The sequence below is a fragment of the Nicotiana tabacum genome, chromosome 14, assembly GCF_000715075.1.
Source record: "Nicotiana tabacum cultivar K326 chromosome 14, ASM71507v2, whole genome shotgun sequence".
NCBI lineage: Eukaryota > Viridiplantae > Streptophyta > Magnoliopsida > Solanales > Solanaceae > Nicotiana > Nicotiana tabacum.
In genome coordinates this window covers 31,015,568-31,040,134 of record NC_134093.1, presented here as the reverse complement: position 1 = coordinate 31,040,134, position 24,567 = coordinate 31,015,568, and the positions used below count along the sequence as shown (strand labels likewise).

General features: G+C 37.2%; 2 protein-coding genes and 1 pseudogene across 2 annotated transcripts; 2 read left to right on the top strand and 1 right to left on the bottom strand.

The window, feature by feature from the left end:
- Window positions 1-545: 545 nt before the first annotated feature.
- LOC107823310 (kinesin-like protein KIN-13A) lies at window positions 546-18,489 on the bottom strand. Its single transcript, XM_075230038.1, has 12 exons — window positions 18,334-18,489; window positions 17,675-17,873; window positions 16,593-16,814; window positions 11,396-11,587; window positions 10,917-11,018; window positions 10,709-10,786; window positions 10,383-10,464; window positions 4,295-4,457; window positions 3,465-3,797; window positions 2,764-2,998; window positions 1,542-1,922; window positions 546-906 (listed from the first exon to the last, which is right to left on the bottom strand). The coding sequence occupies exons 2-12, from the start codon at window positions 17,813-17,815 to the stop codon at window positions 637-639; spliced, it is 2,199 nt and encodes a 732-aa protein (XP_075086139.1). The 5' UTR covers window positions 17,816-17,873; window positions 18,334-18,489; the 3' UTR covers window positions 546-636.
- On the top strand, window positions 13,909-16,317 carry LOC142169166 (uncharacterized; annotated as a pseudogene).
- Window positions 18,490-22,497: 4,008 nt separating the features above from the next.
- On the top strand, window positions 22,498-24,301 carry LOC107818642 (universal stress protein PHOS34-like). The gene is made up of 3 exons (XM_016644681.2): window positions 22,498-22,775; window positions 23,498-23,714; window positions 23,980-24,301. The coding sequence occupies exons 1-3, from the start codon at window positions 22,610-22,612 to the stop codon at window positions 24,065-24,067; spliced, it is 471 nt and encodes a 156-aa protein (XP_016500167.1). The 5' UTR covers window positions 22,498-22,609; the 3' UTR covers window positions 24,068-24,301.
- Window positions 24,302-24,567: the final 266 nt, after the last annotated feature.

The following is a 24,567-nucleotide window of genomic DNA, read 5'->3' as shown; positions in this document are numbered from 1 at the left end:
CAAAAAATAGTGCATTTTTTGAGGACCCGACACGAGTACGACAGTAGTTTTGGAGAGTCCGCACAACATAATCTGCCACCATAATGTCCTGCTGTTATAAAGGATCATAGAGCAGTTGAAGTGAAACTGATAAACTAGACTGCTCATATTGTACAAACGGGTATGGAAATGCTAAGCTCAGAGTAGATATTAATCGCAGTTGTTTTATACACAAAGTATTCAATTCCATTGTTGTACGAAACACTTTCAAGCTTTTCCTTTCGGTTGCAATAAACATCTAATATCCCACAAAACCACTAAAACTTTGGGCAATATAGCACAAGTTGGAATAATACATTCTTGATAATTTGCAGTAGCATATGCGGATCAGTGTCCAATTCTCAGCCAAGCCCATGTCTGACCACAACCAGTTCACAACTCAAAGTCGCTCCTTCGCCAGACTGCCAAAGAATTAAAAAAAAAGTCTCCTTAACCCGTAGCAGGAGCAGCATGGTACAAAAGCAATGTTAAAATATCTGCTGTTTTGTTAGTGCAAGCTCAGAAGAGGCCATCAATTTTTTTCTCTTCAACTGAACTAGCTCAATGAAACTTCTGCTTGATGGTTTGTGTACACAATTTGGGCAAGAGAGGAAAAAGTTATATCTTGAAAGAAACACAAAAGGGACAAGTAAAAACAAGGTAGAAAATGGTGCCACTCTTAATTGTAGCCATGTAACTTGTTGCCTGGCGTGGTATCCTCTTTCTACTGAGTATTTCCTGCTGTTTCAGTCGCTGCTGGAACCTGGCAAAGCGAGCCTGGAGGCTGACCAGACTTGCTGCTTTGCGAGATAGCATAAAACTCAGTTGTGTCACATAATTGTTGATTAGACTACCAGGTTGATCAACTTCAGCTAACAGTTTTATTTCCTAATCACTAAAGGTAAAATACGTTAATCATCTCAAGCACATAGCTAACAGTCCCTGTTTTAGCTTTCCCAGGTCTAAAACATCTTTTTTGATTGGTTTTGTTAATAGGTAACTCAAGAGGGCATAATAGAACATTCATAAAGTATTAACTATCTCCTCTGAAATATCACCACCAGACAAAGAGAGAAGAAAAAGTTAAACGAGAATTTGAAAATATGGACATTCAAGATCATTGTTGAAGAATCTCTGAATTTCTAGGTGCGACAAGTAGAACTAACAAGGAGAACTACTAAGTGACGAATTCTCCTACTACCATCTTCTTTATATGAATTAGTAAAGCATAGCACAAAACATGGGAAGTTTGTAGTAAGACTAAGAAAAATGGGCGAGAAAGGATTTTAACATTTCAAGCAAGCACGGAATTCATATAGACATGGGTGTGTTGTTTCACAGATAAAAGCATCAAAACTCTTAGCTGAATGGGTATTGCATCTAAGGGAATTTCCAAAGGAGATTCACGAATTAAGATGCAGTTGGCATTTGGCAACTGCTATGCATGTTACATAAATCAAGGAAATTTCCTGGCAATGCACCTCCTAGGTTTTGCGAGGTAAAGGTAAGAAAGGTGGAGATACTTTCTGCACCTTGTCTTCTGTATCAGCTGAACTTTGCAAGTATGGCTTTGAGTACATTTTCTGACCACCATAGATATTCTTCACCTCAAACTCATCCCTTCCCAGACCACCAGAATTTGCCCCACTTTCCTCCGGCCCCGGGAAGGCATGATTTGAAGCAAAACTAGAGGTTGCCGAGCTCATTAGAGGGATTGTAAGATGTGCTTTCTCTCTCCTTATCTCTTCTACTTCTGATTCTTTTGATTCTTGAGCTTGCTCACTAGCATTTTCTGCCTCCACAGAAGCAGCCAGAGTTGGTGCTGAAGAAGGTTCCTTCATCGTAGGGACACTCTGATCCTTTTTTGAGTTTCCGCTTTTAGATAGACTTTTAACACTGTTGATCTAATGTCAATAGGTTGTAATGCATAATAAAAGAAAATAAAATATTCAACTCATACGATAATAGCTACTCCCTCCGTTCCAATTTATGTGAACCTGTTTGACTGGGCACGTAGTTTAAGAAAAAATGAAGACTTTTGGAATTTGTGGTCCTAAACAATTCAAAAAGGGGCCCAGGGTATTGTGTGGTTATAAAAGCTTCTAATTAAGGGTAGAATTGTAAGTTTAAGTAAAATTATTTCCAAATTTAGAAAGGGGTCATTCTTTTTGGAACGGATCAAAGAGGAAATAGGTTCACATAAACTGGAACGGAGGGAGTATATACTTGTCCGCAAGGGTAGCTCATGTTGGTGCTTCACCTAACCGAGGACATGACTAGCAATAGGAAGGTGTGGAGGTCAAAGATTAAGGTGGTAGGTTGACTGGTAGTTGTGAGTTTCTCCTAGGTTTACCGGTAGTACTAGTAATATCCTTGTTGGTTGGTTGAAAGATACTTTCTTCTAGTTTGTTATTATATCTAGTACTTAGCAACCATGTCCATTGTGTTTGAAAATTGCTACTGGAAATTGTTGCTCCCTGATTGTTATTATTTGATGCTACTTTTTCTTCCCTTTTACTGGAAATTGTTGCTCCCTGATTGTTACTATATGATGCTACTTTTTCTTCCCTTTTCCCTTATCGTCTTATGTCTCCCTCTCTTTCTTTCTTCCCCCTCTTTCTTCTTCTTCTTCCCTTTTCTTCCTTTCTACCTTTTCTTGAGCCGAGGGTCTATCAGAAACAACCTCTCCACCTCTCCAAGTAGGGGTAAGGTCTGCGTACAACCTCACCTGTGGGATTATATTGGGTATGTTATTGTTGTTGTTGTTGTATATATTAATGTATTGAGTGTGTGTTCACATGATCCAGTATTAGGAGAAATGCAGGAAATCATAACAGTTCTTGAGTTGCCAACAAAGGAGTCACGAAGCACCTCAGTAAGTTTGCTCCCACGGAATGGAATATGAATCTGGTCATTGTCAAGAGCGCGAATACACTCTTTAAGAGCCAACAAGCTCTTGTTAATTTCTGCTCCCTCAATCCTGGAAAGAAATGAAAATGTAGGTCTCAATATATCGGCATCAAGGCCTATAGAAGTGCAAGTGATTTCTTCTTCTTTTTTTGGCGTGTGTGTGTGGTGGTGGTGGTGGTTTTGTTGGGGGGGTGGGGGTGGGTTTAGGAAAGTCAAACAAGGTTTTTGCCTGTTTGAAACTTTGAGCTTGTTTGACCTTAGAACTAGAACCTAAAAATGTACATGAAAACTTCATTTCTAGAGTTTGGAATGAAACTGGGATTAAAAAATTGTACGCAGACATGAAATTTTGAATGAAAATTTTAGCTAAAGTACTGTACTGTTTCAGGTCAATACTTAAAAGTATCAAACTTCATGGCATCCTTCCTTACTAGCAGCAATGGAATAACACAGAAGTGTTCTTCGTGACATCAACTTTTATTGCTTCCACACACAGAAGGAAATGCCGAGCAGCCAGATGTGCATACCATGAGAACTCACCTTGTTTGTTTATCATATCAGTCGTGTCCGCACCTCTCTCACTTCCAGCAAGGTCGATAAAAGAAATCTTTCCGATCACTTTGCCACTCTTAGAATCATTTCCATCATTATTTCGCCTGGAGTCCTTCACCTCATTGTGCTTCTTGACCGCTAGCAGTAATATTGCATGTGATCTTGATGATTCCTCATTTGCACCAGTGGAGCCTGTACTTCTAGCAGTGTTTCCCTTCTCAATATACTCTTTCGCAATCTGCACATCTAAAATTTCAAATTCTTGGAGTCCAACAATGCAAACCTGTTGTCGCCCATCTTCCCTCATACAAAGTTTCCTGCATAAAAGTAATGGAGTAATTTGGCAAAACATTGATAAGAGACAAAATTGAGACATGAAGCTATTAATTCATGAAAGAAAGTAGGAGAAGATTTCACATTTATCTACAAGTTGGATAAATAAAATAAATGCAATATGTGCACTCGACTGTAACATTATGATCTTAGTTTCTGTTATCTCATATGGTGTGAAAACAAAGTAAGAGATACCACCGCTCTCAGGACTCCATATTGTATAACCGAGACCTACTGGAAGGCTCTAGGTTAGAAAACGAAGTGCACAAAAATTGAATCTAAAGTTTTCTGATTTGTGTCCCCCACATGGGGCATCTACTCAATAGTTACAGACACAATCACACACAAACATATATATATATGTACGTATATATGTGCATACCCACGCATGTATGTTTTTGATAAGTAAATAGGTGGTGTATTGACATCCACATTAAAGGAGAACAGAAATAGATGTCCTATGTAGGATAAGAATACTAACTTTCTATCACCGAGAAGATCAAACAGTTTTCCACCATATATTTCAAAAAAGCTAAGCCACAATTTGAACGCCTGACTACGATAAATTGGCTGATGCAACAATCCCACAAGATCGTCTGCGGCTCTAAGAGGCAAAGGTTGCATTGTGTACGTCTTACCACATCCTGTACATAAATAATGAAACAAAAAGAAGATACGTATTTTTTCTGTCATCTAGCTTTTCCTCTCAAGGCGCACGATAGTGGTGATTACTAACGTACGCCCTAGCCGGAAATGGCTAGGGGCCGGGCAAAAAAGGTAACGCACAGAATTGAACTATCAAATGTGAAATTGACAAAGGTTAATCGACGACCCATGGGAATTGAGAACTCAGAGCAGGAGGATCTTAGAGGGGATGTGAATAACCTAATTTGCACCGCACCAGCAAAGATGGTAGCGGAGAAGATTACACCGCCCACTAAAGGGTCTTTGAGCACGAGCATGCTGAGTACTGATACGCCAAGGGATCATTTGCCACAGAAGGACGGTCCATGGCCTGCTCTACCTAGCTGCACTGAGAAGAACAAAACGCCACTCTCCGGCATATCGGCAGTGGAGGGAGTGAAAGATGTAAGCAAGGATACAATAGCATTTAGTTCAGAAAATCAAAATGGGAACCTAGTGGCAGAGACGAATAAGGCGCAAAGAAGACTGGACCTAGGGCATGATCCACCAACCAAGCTGCCATGAGTGAATTTGTTTGAAGGAAACAAATATGCTTCCAAAGGTATGAATCTGAGCTACATCGCCCCTACTATACGAGATGGTGTTAAAATCGTAGAATTAGAAAAAGAAGAAGTGGAAGAGGAAACTGAAAAATGGCGCAAGGCAATTGTCTTCTATGTGGTTGGGGACTCCCCTACAATTGGGGCTGTAGAGAGGTTCATAGCAAGTCAATGGGGAATTGCTGCAAAGCCAAGAGTCTACTACCATAACGATGGCTACTTCCTAATCCGATTCCACAGTATAGAGGACAGGGACAAGGCGTTATATGCATCCCCCAACACTATAAACAACAGGCCGATAATAACAAGGGCATGGACAGCTGATTTCAACTTCCAGGATGAAGTACTGAATACTTTGCCAATATGGGTAAGATTTCCAAACTTACCTCTGAATTGCTGGGGGACGACATCCCTGAGTCGAATAGCAAGTAGTTTGGGAGTACCCCTGTATGCTGATGACTGTACTACCAGAGTGGATAGAATTTCTTATGCTCGGGTGTTAATTGAGATTGACATCACAAAAAAACTCCCTGAAAAGATCGATGTGAAGGATCCAAATGGTAGATGTTTTGAACAGGTAGTGACCTATGATTGGCGCCCTGAATATTGTAATGTTTGCCTACAATTGGGACACTCTTGCCAACAAAAGGAGAAACAAGAACAGGTCAAAGAGCAACCAAAGCAAGTGAGAAAGAATGCCCCTAAGCAGAGACAAGAATGGCACGCAAAAGGGGGAACACAGATTGCAAAGGCACAAAGCAATCCTGAGACAACTAAGATGGTTGAGATACCAACTATAGAGAACGAACCAACAAATGAAAATACAATAGAAAAGGAAGAAGGGTGGACAAAAGTGAGGGGGAAATCAGCAGGCAGGTCTCCAGTGAGCCATCAAACTGAAGGCATGCAGACCAAAAATGGTTTTGACCCTATAGCAATAGGTGATCCCTATGCAATATGCTATAACCAAGCAGGGGATGGAAGCAGGGCAATGTAGCACAAGTAGAGGAGGGGAGACACAACACCTATTCATTCCAAGATGAAGTTAGTCACATGGAATGTAAGGGGGTTGAATAAGCTGTACAAGCAAAAGGAGATGAAGGAGTTTATAAAGGAAAATAATATAGCAATAATAGCTATAGTAGAACATAGAGTGACAGAATTAGTCGCAAAAAAGATCAAAAATAAAATAGCTCCGCAGTGGAACTGGTGCAACAACTATGGAACAGGAGATAGAGGAAGAATCTGGCTACTTTGGGATCCTAATAGGGTCAGTTTCACAGTAGAAGTTACTCATGTACAACTCATTCATGGGCAGGTTTGCATATTGGATAGCAAGATGAGATTTAGCTTCACAGCTATCTATGGTCTGCATACAATTGGTGATAGGAGAAGTCTATGGCATGAACTAAGGCAAATTCAAAATGATCAAGCGGGACCATGGCTAGCAATGGGAGACTTTAATGCAGTGTTGAATATAGAGGATAGAATAAACGGCAATCAGATACAGGAATCTGAGGTTAAAGATTTTAAAGACTTTATGAATGATTGTCATATGGCAGAGTTGAGAAGTATAGGGGCAATGTACACATGGTCGAATAACTCAGTTAGCAGTAAGATAGACAGAGGAGTGGCAAATGCAGAATGGATGATCAAATATCCACACTTTGATATTATAATCATGGCGCCTTACTTTTCCGACCATAGTCCATTAGCAATTAGATTGGAGGACCAGCAGAAGAAAACATATAGACCATTTAGATTTTTCAATGTCATAGCAGAACATGAAGAATTCCAGCAAAAAGTAATAGAAGGGTGGACCAACATGGATAAAGAGGGGAATATGCAGAGAGTATGGGACAAACTGAAAAGAGTGAAGCACAGACTGAAACAACTCAACAGTACTCACTATTCAGGAGTTGATGAGAAAATCAAAAACAGTAGACAACAACTATGGTCAGTCCAGGAGGAGTTGAGAATCAAGGGGATATCAGAGGAATTGAAAAAGGAAGAGAAATCAATTAGAGAGCAACTGGAGAAGTGGATCCTTATTGAAGAAAGTATAACAAAGCAGAAGTCTATAAACCAATGGTTGCAATTGGGGGATGCAAATACGGCCTACTTCTTTGCCTCTGTGAAGAATAGACTATCCCAAAATAAAATCAGAAATTTGATGGATGATAATGGTGTGTTGCTGCAGAGTGAAAAGGCAATTCAAGAAGAGATAATAGGGTTCTATAAACGACTATTGGGCTCAACAGCTGACTCTATACCTGCAATAAACCCCATTGAAATGAAAAATGGACCTTGTCTGAACAGAGAGATGCAGCTGAAACTGATAGCACCAGTGTCAAGAATGGAAGTGATGAGTGCTCTGAAAGATATAGATGACCAGAAAGCGCCAGGCTGTGATGGTTTCAATGCGTTTTTCTTCAAGAAAGCATGGAACATTATAGGGAATGAGGTAATTGATGCTGTCCTGTCCTTCAATAGAAAGACCATGCATCTGCCTATCAATTGCACTACAGTTACATTAATACCAAAAGTTAAGAACCCCTCCACTATCAAGCAATTTAGGCCATATCATGCTGTACAATTTTGTATAAACTGATATCCAAAATTCTTACAAAGAGACTGCAAGGAGTAATGGATGCTACAATAGACCAAAGCCAATCAACTTTTGTTCCTAGCAGAATTATATCAAACAACATTATTATTAGCCATGAATTGGTCAGGGGTTATGGAAGGAAAGGAGTGTCCCCACGATGTATGATCAAAGTAGACATGCAAAAGGCTTATGACTCCTTGGAATGGCCCTACTTGGAACAAATCCTACATGCTCTGAACTTCCCAAAGTTGTTTATAGAATGGATCATGATATGTATTACAATTGTCTCTTATTCAGTTATCATTAATGGGACACCAAGCTGCCCATTTCAAGCCAAGAAGGGCCTAAGGCAGGGGGATCCATTATCCCCATTCCTCTTTGTTATTGCCATGGAGTACCTCAATAGAAAACTCAAGACACTACAAAACTACCCAGATTTTAATTTTCATCCGAAATGCTCAAAGCTGTAGCTTATTCAACTATGTTTTGCAGATGATTTACTTCTCTTCTGCAGGGGAGATGGAATCTCAGTTCAATTGCTCATGAACGGTTTTAATGAATTCTCACAATGCTCAGGACTGATAGCAAACAGAGACAAAAGCTCCATTTATTTTGGAGGGGTAAGCAGGGAGCTGCAAGAGGAAATTCTAACAACACTGGGGTTTACAAAAGGGGAGTTACCTATTAGGTACTTGGGGGTCCCTCTGAGCTCCAAAAGACTATCCCTAGTACAATGCCAGCCACTTATAGAGAAGATGTTGGGAAGGATAACTTCATGGACCACAAAATACTTGTCCTATGCCGGAAGACTCCAACTGATCAAGAATGTACTATTCTCAGTCCAAGTGTTTTGGTCCCAAATCTTTGTGCTACCTAAGAAAGTTGTGAAGCTGATAGAGGCAACATGCAGAAGCTTTCTCTGGACTGGCGCAACAGAGATATCAAAGAGAGCATTGTTGGCTTGGGAAAAGGTTTGTTGGCCCAGAACAACAGGGGTTTTTAATGTGATACACATTGAAACTTGGAACAAGGCAGCAATAATTAAACTTCTGTGGAACCTATGTACCAAAAAAGATAAACTGTGGGTAAGGTGGGTCCATATATACTACGGGAAGGGGAAGAACATCTGGGAGGTTCAAGTGAAGCAAGCATCCTGGGTACTACTTAAAATACTTAAAGCCAAGGCATACCTGGAAAGGGCAGGAATGGAGGTAACAGAGTTGATGAGCCAGCACTTCTTCTCTATTAAAAAAATGTACCATAAGATGAGAGGGGAGTTCCCAAAGGTGTCATGGAGGAGACTAACTTGCAACAACTATGCTGTTCCTAGGTGGAGTTTTATAATGAATTTGGCGATCCAAGGGAAGTTTCACACGAAAGATAAGGTAGCAGGATGGGGCAAAGCAGTAGACCAAAAATGTGAGTTGTGTAATGAGGAAAATGAAACCATTCCACACTTAGTTTTTGAGTGTAGGATGTCAAAAGAAATCTGGGGGAGACTACTGAAATGGCAGGGATTCCAAAGGTCGGTATTGAAGTGGGATGAGGAGATTGAATGGACAGTCCGAGAAATAAATGGATAGAAAGCCATTGCGGAGGTCTACAGAATGACTCTCGCAGGATGTGTCTACTACATATGGCTTGAGAGGAATACAAGATTGTTCCAGGACAAGAAGAAGACTGTTGATGGGATCCTTCGGCTGATAGTACAAGACATATTTTATCGAGGAAACAAGAAGTCAAAAGTAGCAAACAGATTAAAAGAATTGGATTCATATCCATAGGCAGCGAAGTAGAAGATAGATAGATAGGGAGTACCTAGCAGTTGGGGCACTATGCTCAGCTCGCGGGTGTAGTTTGTCTGCTTTTGTAGTTTTGAAACTCTGTACATAACATTACTTGGTAATAATATTCTTTATTTACCAAAAAAAAAAAAGAAGATACGTGAATTTGAAGATAACCAACTAAGGAGATTCTCGAGAGTAACCATGGGTGTAACGGAAACCAAACCAACTAGCAATAACAAATATAAATTCAACAGTTATAGGCTTATAGCAACTTCCATTAATAGACACTCATAAAGAGAAAAACCAATTTATACAACAATATACAATGGCTTAGGGTCAATCATGTGTCCACTCCTGACAATGGAAGAAGGAAGTGGGAGCTGCAACTGTCCCATGACTGCATATCATACTATGATGCTTTCAATGACCATCCGAATATAGAAATATCAAAGATAGAAAGCCAAGAATTATCCCTTCAACTCCAGAAGGAAAACATTCCAAAGTGATTAAAAGAATTTAACCTCGTACATTCAATAACTCATTTAATGAGCACCTTTTGACCAAGCAGATTAAACAAGACCTGACCTCAAGTATATCTCGCACTTTAGTCACACGAGTCAAGAATTTAAAGGTCCATTTCGCAAATTTGCATGGGCCAGACAAAAAAGAATAGATGAATGAGATCACAACATAACTGGAAGTTGGAAAATCTCAATACACTTTTTTAAGATCTCCTCTGCCAAGCTTGTTCCCCTTCTACAAATTCTCCCAAACTTAAATAGCAAACACAGAAACATTATAGAACAAAACGAGCAGCAATAATCTAGAGGCGGGGAGATAATTCAGCACCCTATATTAACTATCAGAAAAAAATAAACGAGTACCCTATATTAAAAACTGAAACAAACATGTGAAGGAATATAGACAGACCTGTCTGGCCATAAGCAAAACATGTTGCTTTTGTGCGCTGAAAGATGATAGGAATAATTGGTTGTACAGTAGCTCGATAAACCTGCAAAATATTGCTTAAGGCACAGCCATGATAGGAAACTTGAAACCAACACATTAAGCTGGAAATGCTTTACATATGAAAGAACAAAAGAATGAGATAGTAGAGGAAAGCGATGATAAAATACCACTCCTTGCAAAATAAAAAGCTAAAGGTAGTTCAAATCATTTTTGACATAATCTCCGGACAAACACATAAATCAGTTGTCTTTGTGATTAGTATTTTCATTTGTAAGATGAAACAATACCTCATCATTTGTAACATGTTCATCTAGGACAAAATCAAAACAGAACTCATGCTTCTCCACATAAGCAGTCAAGTCCATCTTCCATAACGAAACCAAAACTCAGTTCTTCAAAGACATGAAAAAGGTCAAAATAAGCGACTGTAAAGCTTTATCAGCCTCCACATTGTATGATGCAGAAGTAAACAATTTGTAACTACAAATGACAAACCTTAAGCTTAGGTTCATGAACAGTGAGAGAAGCATTGTCAGATACAGTGACAACATCATCCTCTTTCCGAGCAATCTCCTTGTTTAAAGGCCTTTTACGCACCTGCCCACACACCATTGTCAACTATGGAGAATTTTAAAGAGGAAAAGACTTGCCATATCATCTCAGCAACCATGTAATTCATGCGACAAGGGTAAGAACAACACTCAAAATTAGAAAGAGTGGTAAAAGAATCTGTAGTATTGCCAGATACTACCTACATCCCAAAATATATGTTAGTTTGTCATTATTAATTGTAAAATATTTGAGTTGATTTTATTCTGAGTTTGGTAGAGAAGTATTGAGAATAATGGTATGAATGTGTACAAGTAAAGTGGTTAAAATGGTCTTAGTCTATAGTAGTTTGAGTTGTCAAAAGAACACATTTTCTTTTAAGGAAGGAGGTACATGAATTCATGGTACATGCAAAACTGACATACCACTACTTTAATCTTTGCCACATTGTTTTCCCTCGCATTGTTTTGTTTTTCAAATGGCAGAAATCCAGTTGCAGCATCTGTGTTTGGCGATGTTTTTTGGTGCTGATTGGTAGGATCATCAAAGTCGCCATCAAAGGCTTTGTTTACTGCCGGCATAAAAGGTGATGGCTCAAATGGTTCAGAAATAACATGCTATAATGAAAATAAAGCAAACATTAGTACTCAACAAATTCCCTCTATACAACAAGAAATGAACTCAGACATAACTATAGACACATCTTATGTTCTTCGCTTTCCCGATTGGACCACAATGTACTAATTAGAACAAACGATGATGTGATTCTAAGTAAGAGAGTAATGGCTATATAAGAAAGTATCAGCAGCATCACAACCTTTTTAAATTCTGGAAAGTTTCAATCTTTAATGAGCACAATGGTGACTAAATCCATTGTCATCTTCGATTAAAACTCTGTAATATGGTCAAATTTTCATGACATTTGCCATGACATAATATCCATTATAACAAATTTGTGGTTCATGACATTTGCCATGACATAATATCCATTATAACAAATTTGTGGATCATGACATTTGCCATGACATAGTATCCATTATTAGGCGAAGGATTTCTTGCTATAAATAGAGGAGTTTCTCCTCATTTGTAGACACACCAACAAGACTTGTCTTCAATTCTTGTTTCTTCCTTTCTTCCTTTATTAAGAGTGTTTTGTATGAGAGTTAGTGTTGGAAAGTACTTGTGTGAACCCTTTCTTTGGAGTGATCTTGTGAGGTTATTCTCTTAGGGTATTTGGGATTAATTAGAGTGTTTACTCTAATTTTGTACTCTCTTTTGTACTTTTATTGTTATAGTAAATTGCTCCTCTCCGCTTGTGAAGAGAATGAACAAGATATTTTTCCCGTGCTTCTCACCTGGTATCAGAGCAATCGTGAGAGATTTATCGCCGTGCATAAATTCCAGCGACTCCGGGAAGAGAAATCAGTCAACCGAAAGTCTTTTTCCGGCAAACACAGGTCTGCCGCATGTAAAAAGTCACTACTCGTCAGTGTTGTGCAAAAACCAACACCACCAGGAAGTAGATCAGAGCTCGGCGACCAACCCATAAAAAATTCTCCGGCAAAAAAGGACGCACGCGCCCTCACGCGCCGCCGGAAGAATTTCTCCGGCGAAGCTCCGACGTGTATGCGCCGGCGCGTGAGGCAATTTCCAGCCAGAATTTGGGAAAACTTCTTCAGGGCAGTGTCTTCTCCTTGCAAATCCGAGCATACCCATCTAATTTAAATCAAATTTCGACCACTTTTATATATTTTCCGGCGTGAACAATTAATTCCCAGAAATTTTTTGCTTTTTTCGGCGCAACATTATAATGGCATTCGTATCAGAAGCCTTTAACTCACAATCCGTTGGATGCAATTCATTGAATCCAATCCAGATGGTTTCTTTACTGGATTATATTGAGTTCCTTCAGTACAAAGCATGTAAACAGACATCTTCAGGGATAACTTCCGTTGTTTAAACAGATAGTAGCGTGACTTGTGTCTCCCAATCTTCAATCTCTGAGTCTTGGGTCATTGATTCAGGTGCATCTGATCATATTTCCAGTAAGAAATCTCTTTTCACTACTATTTCATATTCTCAATCTCTTTCAACAGTCACAATGGCCAACGGATCTCAAACCATGGCAACTGGAAAGGTCAAGCAAGTCCACTTCCTTCCTTACCTTTAGATTCAGTTCTTTATATTCCCGGTAGTCCTTTTAATCTCATAGTCGTTAGTCGTTTAGCCAAATCACTTAAATGCTCTGTTTTATTTCTTGATGATCTTGTTTTTATATGGGAACGCAGTACAGGGCGGATCATTGGTACCAGTCGTGAATCAGATGGACTTTATTACCTTATCCTTGCAAAAACACATGGACTCACATCTTGTCTTCCTTCAACAACTTGTCCTGTTACCGATTCACCAGATTTATTATATAAACGATTGGGACATCCTAGTTTGTCAAAACTTCAGAAAATGGTACCTGGTTTATCTCACTTGTCCACTCTAGAGTGTGAGTCATGTTAGCTTGGTAAGCATACCCGCTCCCATTTCCCTCGGCGTCTTGATAATCGAGCAGAGTCACCTTTTACTTTAGTCCATTCAGATGTTTGGGGTCCTAGTCGGGTGAGTTCTACCTTGGAATTCGCCACTTTTTCAGTTTCATTGATGATTATTCCAGGTGCACTTGGATATTTTTGATGAAAAATCGATCTGAGTTATTTTCTATTTTCCAGACCTTCCACGCTGAAATTCAAAATCAATTTAGGGTTTTTATCCGCACATTTCGTAGTGATAATACCCTAGAGTATTTGTCTTCCCCATTTTAGTAGTTTATGAACTCTCATGGGATTATTCATCAAACATCTTGTCTGTACACATCTCAACAAAATGGGGTAGCCTGCTCGTACTCTACTCATACAATCTCATATTCCGTTGCGTTTTGGGGGGATGCAATTTTTACATCTTGCTATCTTATTAATCGTATGCCATCTTCAGCTATCCAGATTCAAGTTCTATTCTCTGTCCTGTTTTCCCACTTACCTGTGTTCTCTCTTCCACCCCGTGTCTTTAGAAGCACGTGTTTTGTTCATAACCTTACTCCAGGAAAAGATAAGTTAGCTCCTCGTGCTCTTAAGTGCGTATTTCTGGGTTACTCGAGAACGCAAAAGGGGTATCGATGCTATTCTCCTGACCTCCAGCGGTACCTTATGTCCGCTGATGTTACCCTCTTTGAAACCCAATCATACTTCACAGGTCCAGGTAATCACTTAGATATTTTTGAGGTGCTACCGGTTTCATCTTTTGAAGATTCAGTCACTATCTCCCATTCATCTTCCTCTCCAACTCCAGCTCCACCACCCACAGCTCCAGTTGCAGCTCCACCACCTATAGATATAGTTCCACCACCTAGTCTAGTTCAACCTTCTGCAGCCCCACCACTCTTGACTTATCATCGTCGTCCACGTCCAGCATCAGGCCCAGGTGATTCACGTCATGCATCAGATTCTGCACCTACTGCGGATTTGTCTCCTCTTAGTCAACCAATTACACTCCGCAAAGGTGTACGATCCACACTTAATCCTAATCCCCATTATGTCAGTTTAAGTTATCATCGCCTGTCATCACCTTATTCTGCTTTTATATCATCTTTGTCCACTATTTCTATCCCTAAGTCTACAGGTGAGACACTATCTCATCCAGGATGGCGACAAGCTATGATTGACGAGATGTCTGCTTTACATGTGAGTGACACTTGGGAGCTTGTTCCTCTTCCTTCAGATAAGTCTACTGTTGGTTGTCGTTGGGTTAATGCAGTCAAAGTCGGCCCGGATGGCCAGGTTGATCTGCTTAAGGCTCGTCTTGTTGCAAAAGGATACACTCAGATTTTTGGGCTTGATTATAGTGACACTTTCTCTCCCGTAGCTAAAGTAGCATCTGTTCGTCTCTTTTTGTCCATGACTGTTGTACGTCATTTGCCTATTTATCAGTTAGACATTAATAATGCTTTTCTCCACGGTGATCTTGAGGAAGAAGTTTATATGGAGCAACCACATGGTTTTGTTGCTCAGGGGGAGTCTAATGGTCTTGTATGCCGATTGCGGAGGTCACTATATGGTTTGAAACAGTCCCCTCGAGCTTGGTTTGGTAAGTTCAACACAGTTATTCAGGAGTTCGGCATGACTCGTAGTGAAGCTGATCACTCTGTGTTTTATCGGCATTATGCTCCTAATCTGTGTATTTATCTGGTAGTTTATGTTGATGATATTGTTATTACTGGCAATGATCAGGGTGATATTACTAATCTGAAGTAACATCTCTTTCAGCACTTCCAGACTACGGATCTGGGCAGATTAAAGTATTTTCTAGGTATTGAGGTCGCTCAGTCTGACTCAGGTATTGTTATTTCACAGCGGAAGTATGCCTTAGACATTCTTGAGGAGACTGGAATGATGGGCTGCAGACCTGTTGACACTCCTATGGATCCGAATACTAAACTTTTGCCTGGACAGAGGGAACCTCTTAGAGATCCTACGATATATAAGAGGTTAGTTGGCAAATTGAATTACCTCACAGTGACTAGACCTAACATTTCTTTTTCGGTGAGTGTTGTAAGTTAGTTTATGGATTCTCCCTGTGATAGTCACTGGGATGCAGTTGTTCGCATTCTTTGGTATATAAAGTCAGCTCCAGGCAAAGGATTACTATTCGAGGATCGAGGCCACGAGTAGATTGTTGGGTACACAGATGTTGATTGGGCAGGATCACCTTCTGATAGACGTTCTTCGTCTGGATATTGTGTTCTAGTAGGAGGTAATTTGGTCTCTTAGAAGAGCAAGAAACAAAATGTAGTTGCTCGATCTGGCACCGAAGCTGAATATCGGGCCATGGCTATGGCAACGTGTGAGCTAGTTTGGGTCAAACAGTGCTCAAGAAGTTGAAATTCGGAGAAATCAGCAAGATGGAACTAGTGTGTAATAATCAAGTTGCTCTTTATATAGTGTCAAATCCGGTGTTCCATGAGAGGACTAAACACATTGAGATCGACTGTCACTTTGTCAGAGAAAGGATACTCTCGGGGGATATTGTTACAAAGTTTGTGAAGTCGAATGATCAGCTAGCCGATATTTTCACTAAGTCTCTTATTGATTCTCGTATTAGTTACATCTGTAACAAGCTCGGTACATTTGATTTATATGTACCGACTTGAGGGGGGGAGTATTACGTAGTTAGTCATGTATAGTGTCCCACATCGGGAAGTAGATACCTATTATTATGTAATCTAGGGCATTATGAATAAGATTTTTCTCCCGTGCTTTTCACAACTATTAGACAGAGAACTCGCCATTTTACTGTTAAGTAGCACCCCGAATAATCGACTGAAAGCTGTAGCAAAACAATCAACTATTTATTTGAAATGAACCCATACTTAGTAACCCTATTATCTATATCCTTCTTCCTTTTTCCTCTCCTTTTTTGGCAAGGGGTGGGGGTGTAAGGGTAGGTAAAATGGGAATGGTCTCGGAAAAAGTGTGTGTTTAACAGAAGTCCCCAGCTGAACAATGTGTTTTTCTTTTTGATAAGCTTAAACAATGTTAATTCTTATAATAGAAGTGCCAAGGTAGACTATTTTCATACCTCAGATAAGAGCTCTGTATCATCCATAGAATGCAGATCCAAAAGTCCAGCCCCAAAGTCTCCTTTGAACTCAGGAGAATTAAAACCATCCAATGCTCCAATCCATGCAGAACTCTGAGTAGTTGGAGTATACGGCTCGGAAGCAGATTCACCATTGAAGTTGAGGTTTCTCATTAACTTGAAAAGCCTTTGCTTCTCCTCCATAGATTGAGTTCCATATCCCTTTAAACAATCCCAAGCTTCACCATTACTAACAAACTCAATGATAAACATCCAGACAAACTAAGAATGCCATGATAAGGTTACATGGTCATATTCAAATGAAAGAGAACAAGGAGTGCAAGGGAAAGGATAAATGTATGTGATAAACTCCTAAATACAGTGAATGGTGTTTACAACGATGCAATACTCCTTCTTGGAGTAAATAAAACAACTACGAAATTACTTAAACCCTATTGTCCAGGAATGTGGAAAGAAAGTCTATGATTGTATTCTCACTAAACACAGTGGTAGGTAGTGTTTTTAAAGCGAAAAGCATAAAAAAGCAACGTGAATGGGTTTGAAGCGAAAAGCGTGAAGTAAAGCGTACAAGTTACGGGAAATTTTAAAACTACCAAACACATAAATCTAACACTATAATAATCAAATTAAAATAAAATACTGCTAATTTCAGCATCCAATATACAATTATGCTGATACTTGTAACCCCTCCGAGTTGTGATTCAAAGAACTGGCCTCTTCTCCTTGGGCTTAGTCTAAGTATCATTGTTTGAAGTGATAATGTTGGCTTCACGTTGCTTCATCACTTCAAACTATCAACCGATGGTTTTTAATAACACTATTGGTAGGAGAGGTAAACCAACTAGAAGGACCTTTGGGACCAGAGCAGACAGAAGAACAGTAACATCCCTCAGTGGTTAGCTCTATGAATCCTCAATATCCATTTACACCAAAAAGCTAGGATAAATCAAACTAAAACTAATATAGCAATGCTTCACATCTGGTTTCTCAGTTTCTTTTTAAGCTTTAAAGTTGAGATTCGAGCAAAATGTACACGTTATTAAAAATTAAGAAAATTTTACCTGCATAGGGAGAGAGGCTAAATGCTGCAAGCCAGCAGACTGAAGCCATCGCGCCATGACAGCATCACCCGCATTGCCTGGGTGTGGGTGATCATACAGAGCAGTAGCCGCCGCATTGCTCTGCTGCACCTGACCACCCATGTGGCGCTGCTGCAATCGCCTTTGAGGAGCCAACTTTAATATCTTCTATTCAATACTTCTACAACACCTCAAAGAAACAAAAACAGAAAAAAAGTAAAACTTTAAAACACTTGAGTCTTTCCAATTAAGTTTTCCAATTACATCCTCTAACCACCCTCCCCTCCAAAGAAAAGAAAAGAAAAGAAAAAAGAAATAACATGACAACTAGTCCTACATTTAATCTCAAACTAGTTGGAGTAAGCTAATAATGATCATCTGTGTCAATTCTGCTCCATTTGGGTCATTTCATTTCTAATGCGAAAACCAAAAAATATAATAATAATAATAAAAACTGGTAGATCATTATTCAAGAACTAATACATATTAAAAATCAACAAAACCACAAAAAGTAAGATTAGAAAATAAAATTAAACATATAGAATCATAAACATTCATAGAAAAATGCAATATCTGCAGAATAAGAATTGAATTTTGGATTGGATTATCCAAAAGTAGATTTGAGAGAACGTGGATAGAACCTTAGGAAGGAAAAGACCCTAAATTCTCGGATTGGATTGAGAAAACATGGGATTTTATGATAATGTGAAGGTTTTTTTATCATATAATTTCTCTATATCTCTACCTTTAGGAACAGAGAAATTATATCTACTACTATCTGTTTTGTATAATTGTGTATGTAATGTAGTTCTGTTTATAAATATAAAAATTGACTGTTATTAATGTTTTTCTTTTCTTCAAAAGTATCAAGCGGATAATAGCTCGTTTGGCCGAGATGAAAAAATAAGCTTATTTAGAGAATTGTTTTTTTTTCAAAGTAATTTTGGTGAGAAGCATTTGCGTTTGACTAATTAATTTAAAAAGTACTTCTAAACAACAATTAGTGTTTGACCAAACTTTTAAAAAGTAAAATTTTTCAAAAGTGCTTCTCAAAAAAGTGCGTCTCGGAAGAAGCATGGTTCTCCAAAACTGCTTCCGATTCTCCTCGCAAGCACTTTTTTTTCTCCTAAAAGTTTGACCAAACACTTTAAATTTGAAAAGAAAATATTTTTTTTTTAAAAAGAAGTATTTTTGAACTTGGAGAAGCTTGACCAAACGGGCTATAACTAAAATACCCTTGGATTGGAAAGAAAAATAGATATATTTGCATTTTGTTTTATTATATAAAGTAAACTTTAAGGTTACTTATTGAAAAGTTTGAAATATACTTGCTGTCTAAGATGGTGATTAGTGTTGTTTAATCACCTATAAAGCATCCAAAGTGTATGTTTATATTTACATCTATCACCTACTATAGTTTTTGTGCATTTTAAAATATACTAAGGTGAATATCGATTTTAAAATGAGACTTTGATGAGATTTAAACACTAGATTTTGATTTTCAAAACTTATATCGTAACCTATTAACTATTATATCACAGCGTGTCGAAACAATAATAAGATAATACAAAGTAAAGCTACGAGGGGACATGCTATTGGGGAGTAACAGGTAAAAATGAAATATCAGAAATAAACAGAAGAAACTCCGGTTCCCATGATATATATATATATATAAGTGGACGACGTGCCACATGATCCCATAATATCATATATAAGTGGACGGCGTGCCACACGATCCCATAATATAATTCAAAACCATGCCGTTAATCAAAATAGTTCACTAAAACATACAGGTAGAGAAAGTCAAGATTAAAAATAATAGCGAAATGTTTCTTTTTGTCGTGCTTTTGATGATGAAATTTAATTGTTTTTCTTAGCGGTATTACCTGAATACTATGTTTAAAGAACTCTACTGTTATCTCTTCCGATTGTTTGACTTCCAAAAAAATATCTAGAAGAATTATTTAAAAAGAAAATAAAAGATTCTGCCGTCTAAATTTGAGAGGGAGAGAGCAAGCGAAATATAGCATTAAAGACTCTGATTGACATGGCCAACTTTTTGAAATGAACTAGCACTTGAATTAGGAAATTTTGAGTTTGAGAAAAGAAGTTAAAAGAATTGGATCGTTCCATTAGTAGTAACTAGGGGTGTACAAACGAAACCGATAACCCGCACCAATCCAAAAATTCGAGTCAACCCGAAAAAAAACCCGACTAGTGATTTGGTTTGACTTAATTTGGTATTGAAAAATAAAACCTGACCATAATAGGGTTGGTTTGGTATTAACTAAAAAAAGTAAAACCGAAACCAAACCAATCCGACATTACATGTATACATATTTTATATATTAGATAGATAAAAATATTTATTAGAATGTAAGTTATAAATATTTCTTAATTTTTTTATAATTTCTGTATTTAGCATAATATTTTAAGTTGGTTTTATAGCCCATGTAAATATATATTTTTGTCTGGCCCATAAAAGAATAATTGAGCCCAAACCAAAATCTAGTCCTAAAGCAAAACTAGATTAGTCCTAAAGCTGTTCTAAAATACTTAAACAATTGAAATCATTTTGCCTCTTCTCCAAAAGCAAGAAACCCTATCGTTCCATTCCAAAACCACCCAATTAGCTCAAACCCTATCAACTCTCTTTTGCTCTCATCGGTAAGGCTCTTCCCTTTCTCATTTTACATGTTTTCTTTTAGCTGCATACATACGCCTTGCTTTTTTCTAATTAACTAAGATTTTTCTTTTTCCGATTAGCGAGTTTTTTTTGCAAATCTGTTGTATTCCTCCCTATTATCGAATTTATTTATTTATTTTATTTCTCTTAGATGATTAACATGAGTAATTGACTGTTACTTAAAAAGATATTAAAACTTTTTTACTTATATTTTGAATCATTTGGTTAAATAATATGGACTATATAAAATTAAGAGTGATGTATTTTCTACATTATTTCTTATATTGATGTATTTTCAAGGAATATAAGTTTGAAGACATGTTAGAGGAAGTCCAGAAAATTGAGCAAGTTGAAGAAGGTAATAATTTATATTTAATTGTTAATGAGTATAATTATTTTTTTATATTATTTAATATTAAATATGTTAATTATTTTTTTTCTTTCGGAATATGCAGATTCACCTTTGAGGATTGATTAGAGAGATAGTTAACTACAATTTGCTTCATGATTATTTTTGGAATCTTTACTACTTTAAGGTAATTAATTAAAAGAAAGTTGGTGCATGGTTTTTAATCGATTAAGAAGCTTTTGTATTATATTGTTTCTGTAAGGTTCAGTTGATTTGACAGTTGAAGAAATTAGACTTTTTACAATACTTAAAGCAATTGATTTGTCCATGATACTCCAACCTGCCCTTTCTAATTATTTATCTAAGGCTCAATTGAAGCTGGACATGTCAATTACTTTAAGCTTTTATTAGCATTTTAGTGTAAAGTGAAAAATAATTTATAAAGTAGAGACCTTTATAAAGTGGAACCATACAACCTATTGACTAGCATAGTTGAGGTCAATGCTAAAAAATAAAAACATGGTTGTTATTGGTAAAATTATATTTAGGACTATAGAAATATTTGGAGCACAAGTTTATCGGAAAAAAACCCCGAAAAACCCGAAAAACCCGAGAAAATCCGATATTGAAAAACTCGACTTTTATTGGTTTGTTTTGGTCTATAGATTTAAAACCCCGATACAATTGGTTTGGTTTGGTAATTGCAAAATCCGAACCAACCCGACCTATGTACACCTCTAGTAGTAACTAGTTAGCTTCATATATTACCACACCCTTCAACAAATTATGCAAGTTGAAACATCTCTTGATTGAATGCAGTTACGGGTAAGATATGTAATCATATTTCTTAATTAACAAGGCCTTCAGAGACTTTTACGTGAAAAAGAATTCAAAAGGCTAAAAAATTAGACTATGGTTATGTAATTGTTACTAGGTTACGAGTTGTAGGTCATTATTTGATCTTTTCTTTTTCGTTACATATTTGATTAGTATTGGCACCCAGCGAAATATGACAAGTCAGATCAGTGGCGGAGCCACATTGAAGCAAGGGGTGTCAAGCGACGCCCATTGGCCGGAAAATTACAATATTTTACTAGATAACTTTTTTATTTTATGTATATTTAATATACGTTGACTCCCCTTGACTTTTTGATATATCTAATTATTTATATTTTGACACCCCTCGATGAAAATTCTGGATCCGTTACTAATAATCCTTCCACAATTAATACATATAATTTACTCTTCTTAACTTTATAATAATAATATGTTGTCATCTTAGCATTTCTTCGAGTTGCATTTACCTAATCGGAGAACAGAATTTGACAAAAGTATTTTTGTGATTCAACAGTTTTGACTTTTTTTCGTCACTGAAATGTGAAAGGAAGATTAGCAATTTAACTATTCTCAATATATGAATAATAAATTAAACTACGTAAAAGTTCATTACCTTTTATAGTTTGCCACTCAAAGATTACTGAAGAAGAAAAATATCCATCTTTAGCATAACATTAGGTTTCCTAGGTAGTTAAACTACTTGACAAGAACATTAATTAAATCAATTCTAAAAGAGAAACTCTTTCGCATAATTATATCTGGCAAAACAACCAGACCAAGCATCTTCCTTAACAACCTCCGTTCAGTTATGGATTAAAGAACTAACTGTCGAATAATGTCCACTAAAATTAGTGGTCAAATCATGTTTTACGGGCCATAGTTAGAAAAAAGAATAGCTATAAAATCCCCATAATATTATCACTATTCTTTCCATCCAATTATACACAAAGTTTTTGGTCTTTGTAGAAAAAAGCTTTGAATTGTTTGGATTGGTTTTCAAACAATTCAAAGCTTTTGGTCTTCTGTAGCAATTCATCAGACACAAATGGCAGGAAAACAAGCCATGATTTTTGCCCTAGATGACACTGACCACAGCTTCTATGCCCTAGAATGGACTCTTGATCATTTCTTTGTCACAGATTCCCTTTTTAAGCTCGTCATTGTTCACGTAAAAACTACTCCAACTTCTGTTATAGGTCTTGCTGGCCCAGGTACTAACCATACAATTTGATTGCTTTGTCGTGTTTATGGTTCAATCTTTAGGTTTTCACCCATTATATTTTTTAAATTGTGAGTTCTAATAGTTTTTCACTTATATATTTATATTTTATGTTGAAAACGTTGGGTTCGGTTAATCCGTTACTTATAAATGCTCCATTTGTTAATTTCATCGAGGGGATTCAAAAATATGTTGTCTTCTATATATATTGGGGATTCAACAATTGACATATATACACTTTTTTTTAACGTGTATACACATTAAAATTTCCAGCCAAAGGGGATTCGGATGAACTTCTTCAATAAATATAGCTCTGACACTATTTATGACGATTACAAAGGCGGATCTAGGATTTCTAGTACATGGGTGCACTACTAAAAAAAATGATGAAAAAATATATTAGGTAAAAATTGATCCCCATTCCTTTTGGTAATTAATTCAACATTCAACCAAGTGCATCATTTAACTTTCTTGGAGTATGAGTGCCAATTGTTAATATTATACAAATTTTAGAAAATATATACATAAAAAATCTAATTTTACGGAGAGATCATGAGTTCACGTGCTCCATAATTTTGCCTATAAATCCGCCTATGATGAATAATCCTCTTGGATCCGAAAAATACAAGAGATCTAATGCATATATATAGCCGACCTTAACTAGTTTGAGATTGAGATATAACTGATTGATCGATTCTTTAATGTGGTACGTAGGAACAAGCGACGTGCTCATGCTCGTAGAAACCGATATTAAAAAGACAGCTCAAAGAGTTTGTGAGAAGGCAAAACAATTATGCAATGCTAAAGGGGTGACTGATGTTGAATTTGATGTTGTCGAAGGAGATGCTAGAAATGTGCTGTGTGATGCTGTTGACAAGCACCACGCCTCTGTCTTGGTCATGGGCAGCCATGGCTATGGAGCTTTCAAAAGGTAAAATAAATAATCCTATAGTAGATCTCATAATCATTTTAGAGTTTACGTACACTAAAAGAAACATGAATATATTAGCGTTAGATGAATTCTGTCGTTAAAAAACATATTTTCTTCGCTAAACTAATCATATTAGCGATGGATGATTTAGCGACAGACTAATGACGAATTTTATAGCTAATGCTTATTTTTTCTTAGTGTTATATTTTATTTTATTTTATAACGAGAGTGTTGATTGGCAATTTATACTTTAAATTTTTAACAGGGCTGTTTTGGGAAGCGTAAGTGACTATTGCTCTCACCATGCTCGTTGCTCAGTGATGATTGTGAAGAAGCCAAAGACAAAGAATTGAAAATGTTGAACAATAAAAGCATAAAGGAAAATATATATTGGAGGGAGATTAGACCAAAACCTTCTCAAGAAATATTAATTTAGAGAAAGAGGACATACATCCAAACCTCTAAATATACTTAAAAAAATCAATAGAACTATATGTAGCTAGCATATATGCTTGAAAAAAAAATCATATCTTGCTGGCTTCATGAATTTAGTAGTTAGCAATAGGTATGCCTCTTGGTCTTTTTTTCTTTCTCCTTTTTCCTTTTTTCTTGCACCACATTCATGGTGTTTTTTTTATTGGATTGAATGTTTTTTATTTTTAAATTAATTAATGGAAATGAAATCCTGCATTCGCAATTATATGGGTTGCCTTTCTCCACATTTTCGTATGTTATATTCCTCTCAATCTTTAACACTTGTTATCCTTAAATCATGTGAGGTATCACATTAGAATTGAAGAAAAGAAACAGGAAAAGAAGAGAAAGTGTGTGTGAGAGAGATGAATCACCAATG

Bases quoted from the DNA above. Each gene is read 5' to 3' on its own strand.
- LOC107823310 (XM_075230038.1), bottom strand. From the start codon at position 17,815: ATGGGTGGTCAGGTGCAGCAGAGCAATGCGGCGGCTACTGCTCTGTAT. The intron at 11,019-11,395 runs GTATGTCAGTTT...GTGTGTGGGCAG, and splicing joins TGGCAAAGATTAAAGTAGTG to GTGCGTAAAAGGCCTTTAAA. The intron at 10,787-10,916 runs GTTTGTCATTTG...TCGTTATGGAAG, and splicing joins TTCATGAACCTAAGCTTAAG to ATGGACTTGACTGCTTATGT.
- LOC107818642 (XM_016644681.2), top strand. From the start codon at position 22,610: ATGGCAGGAAAACAAGCCATGATTTTTGCCCTAGATGACACTGACCAC. The intron at 22,776-23,497 runs GTACTAACCATA...TGTGGTACGTAG, and splicing joins TATAGGTCTTGCTGGCCCAG to GAACAAGCGACGTGCTCATG. The intron at 23,715-23,979 runs GTAAAATAAATA...AATTTTTAACAG, and splicing joins GGCTATGGAGCTTTCAAAAG to GGCTGTTTTGGGAAGCGTAA.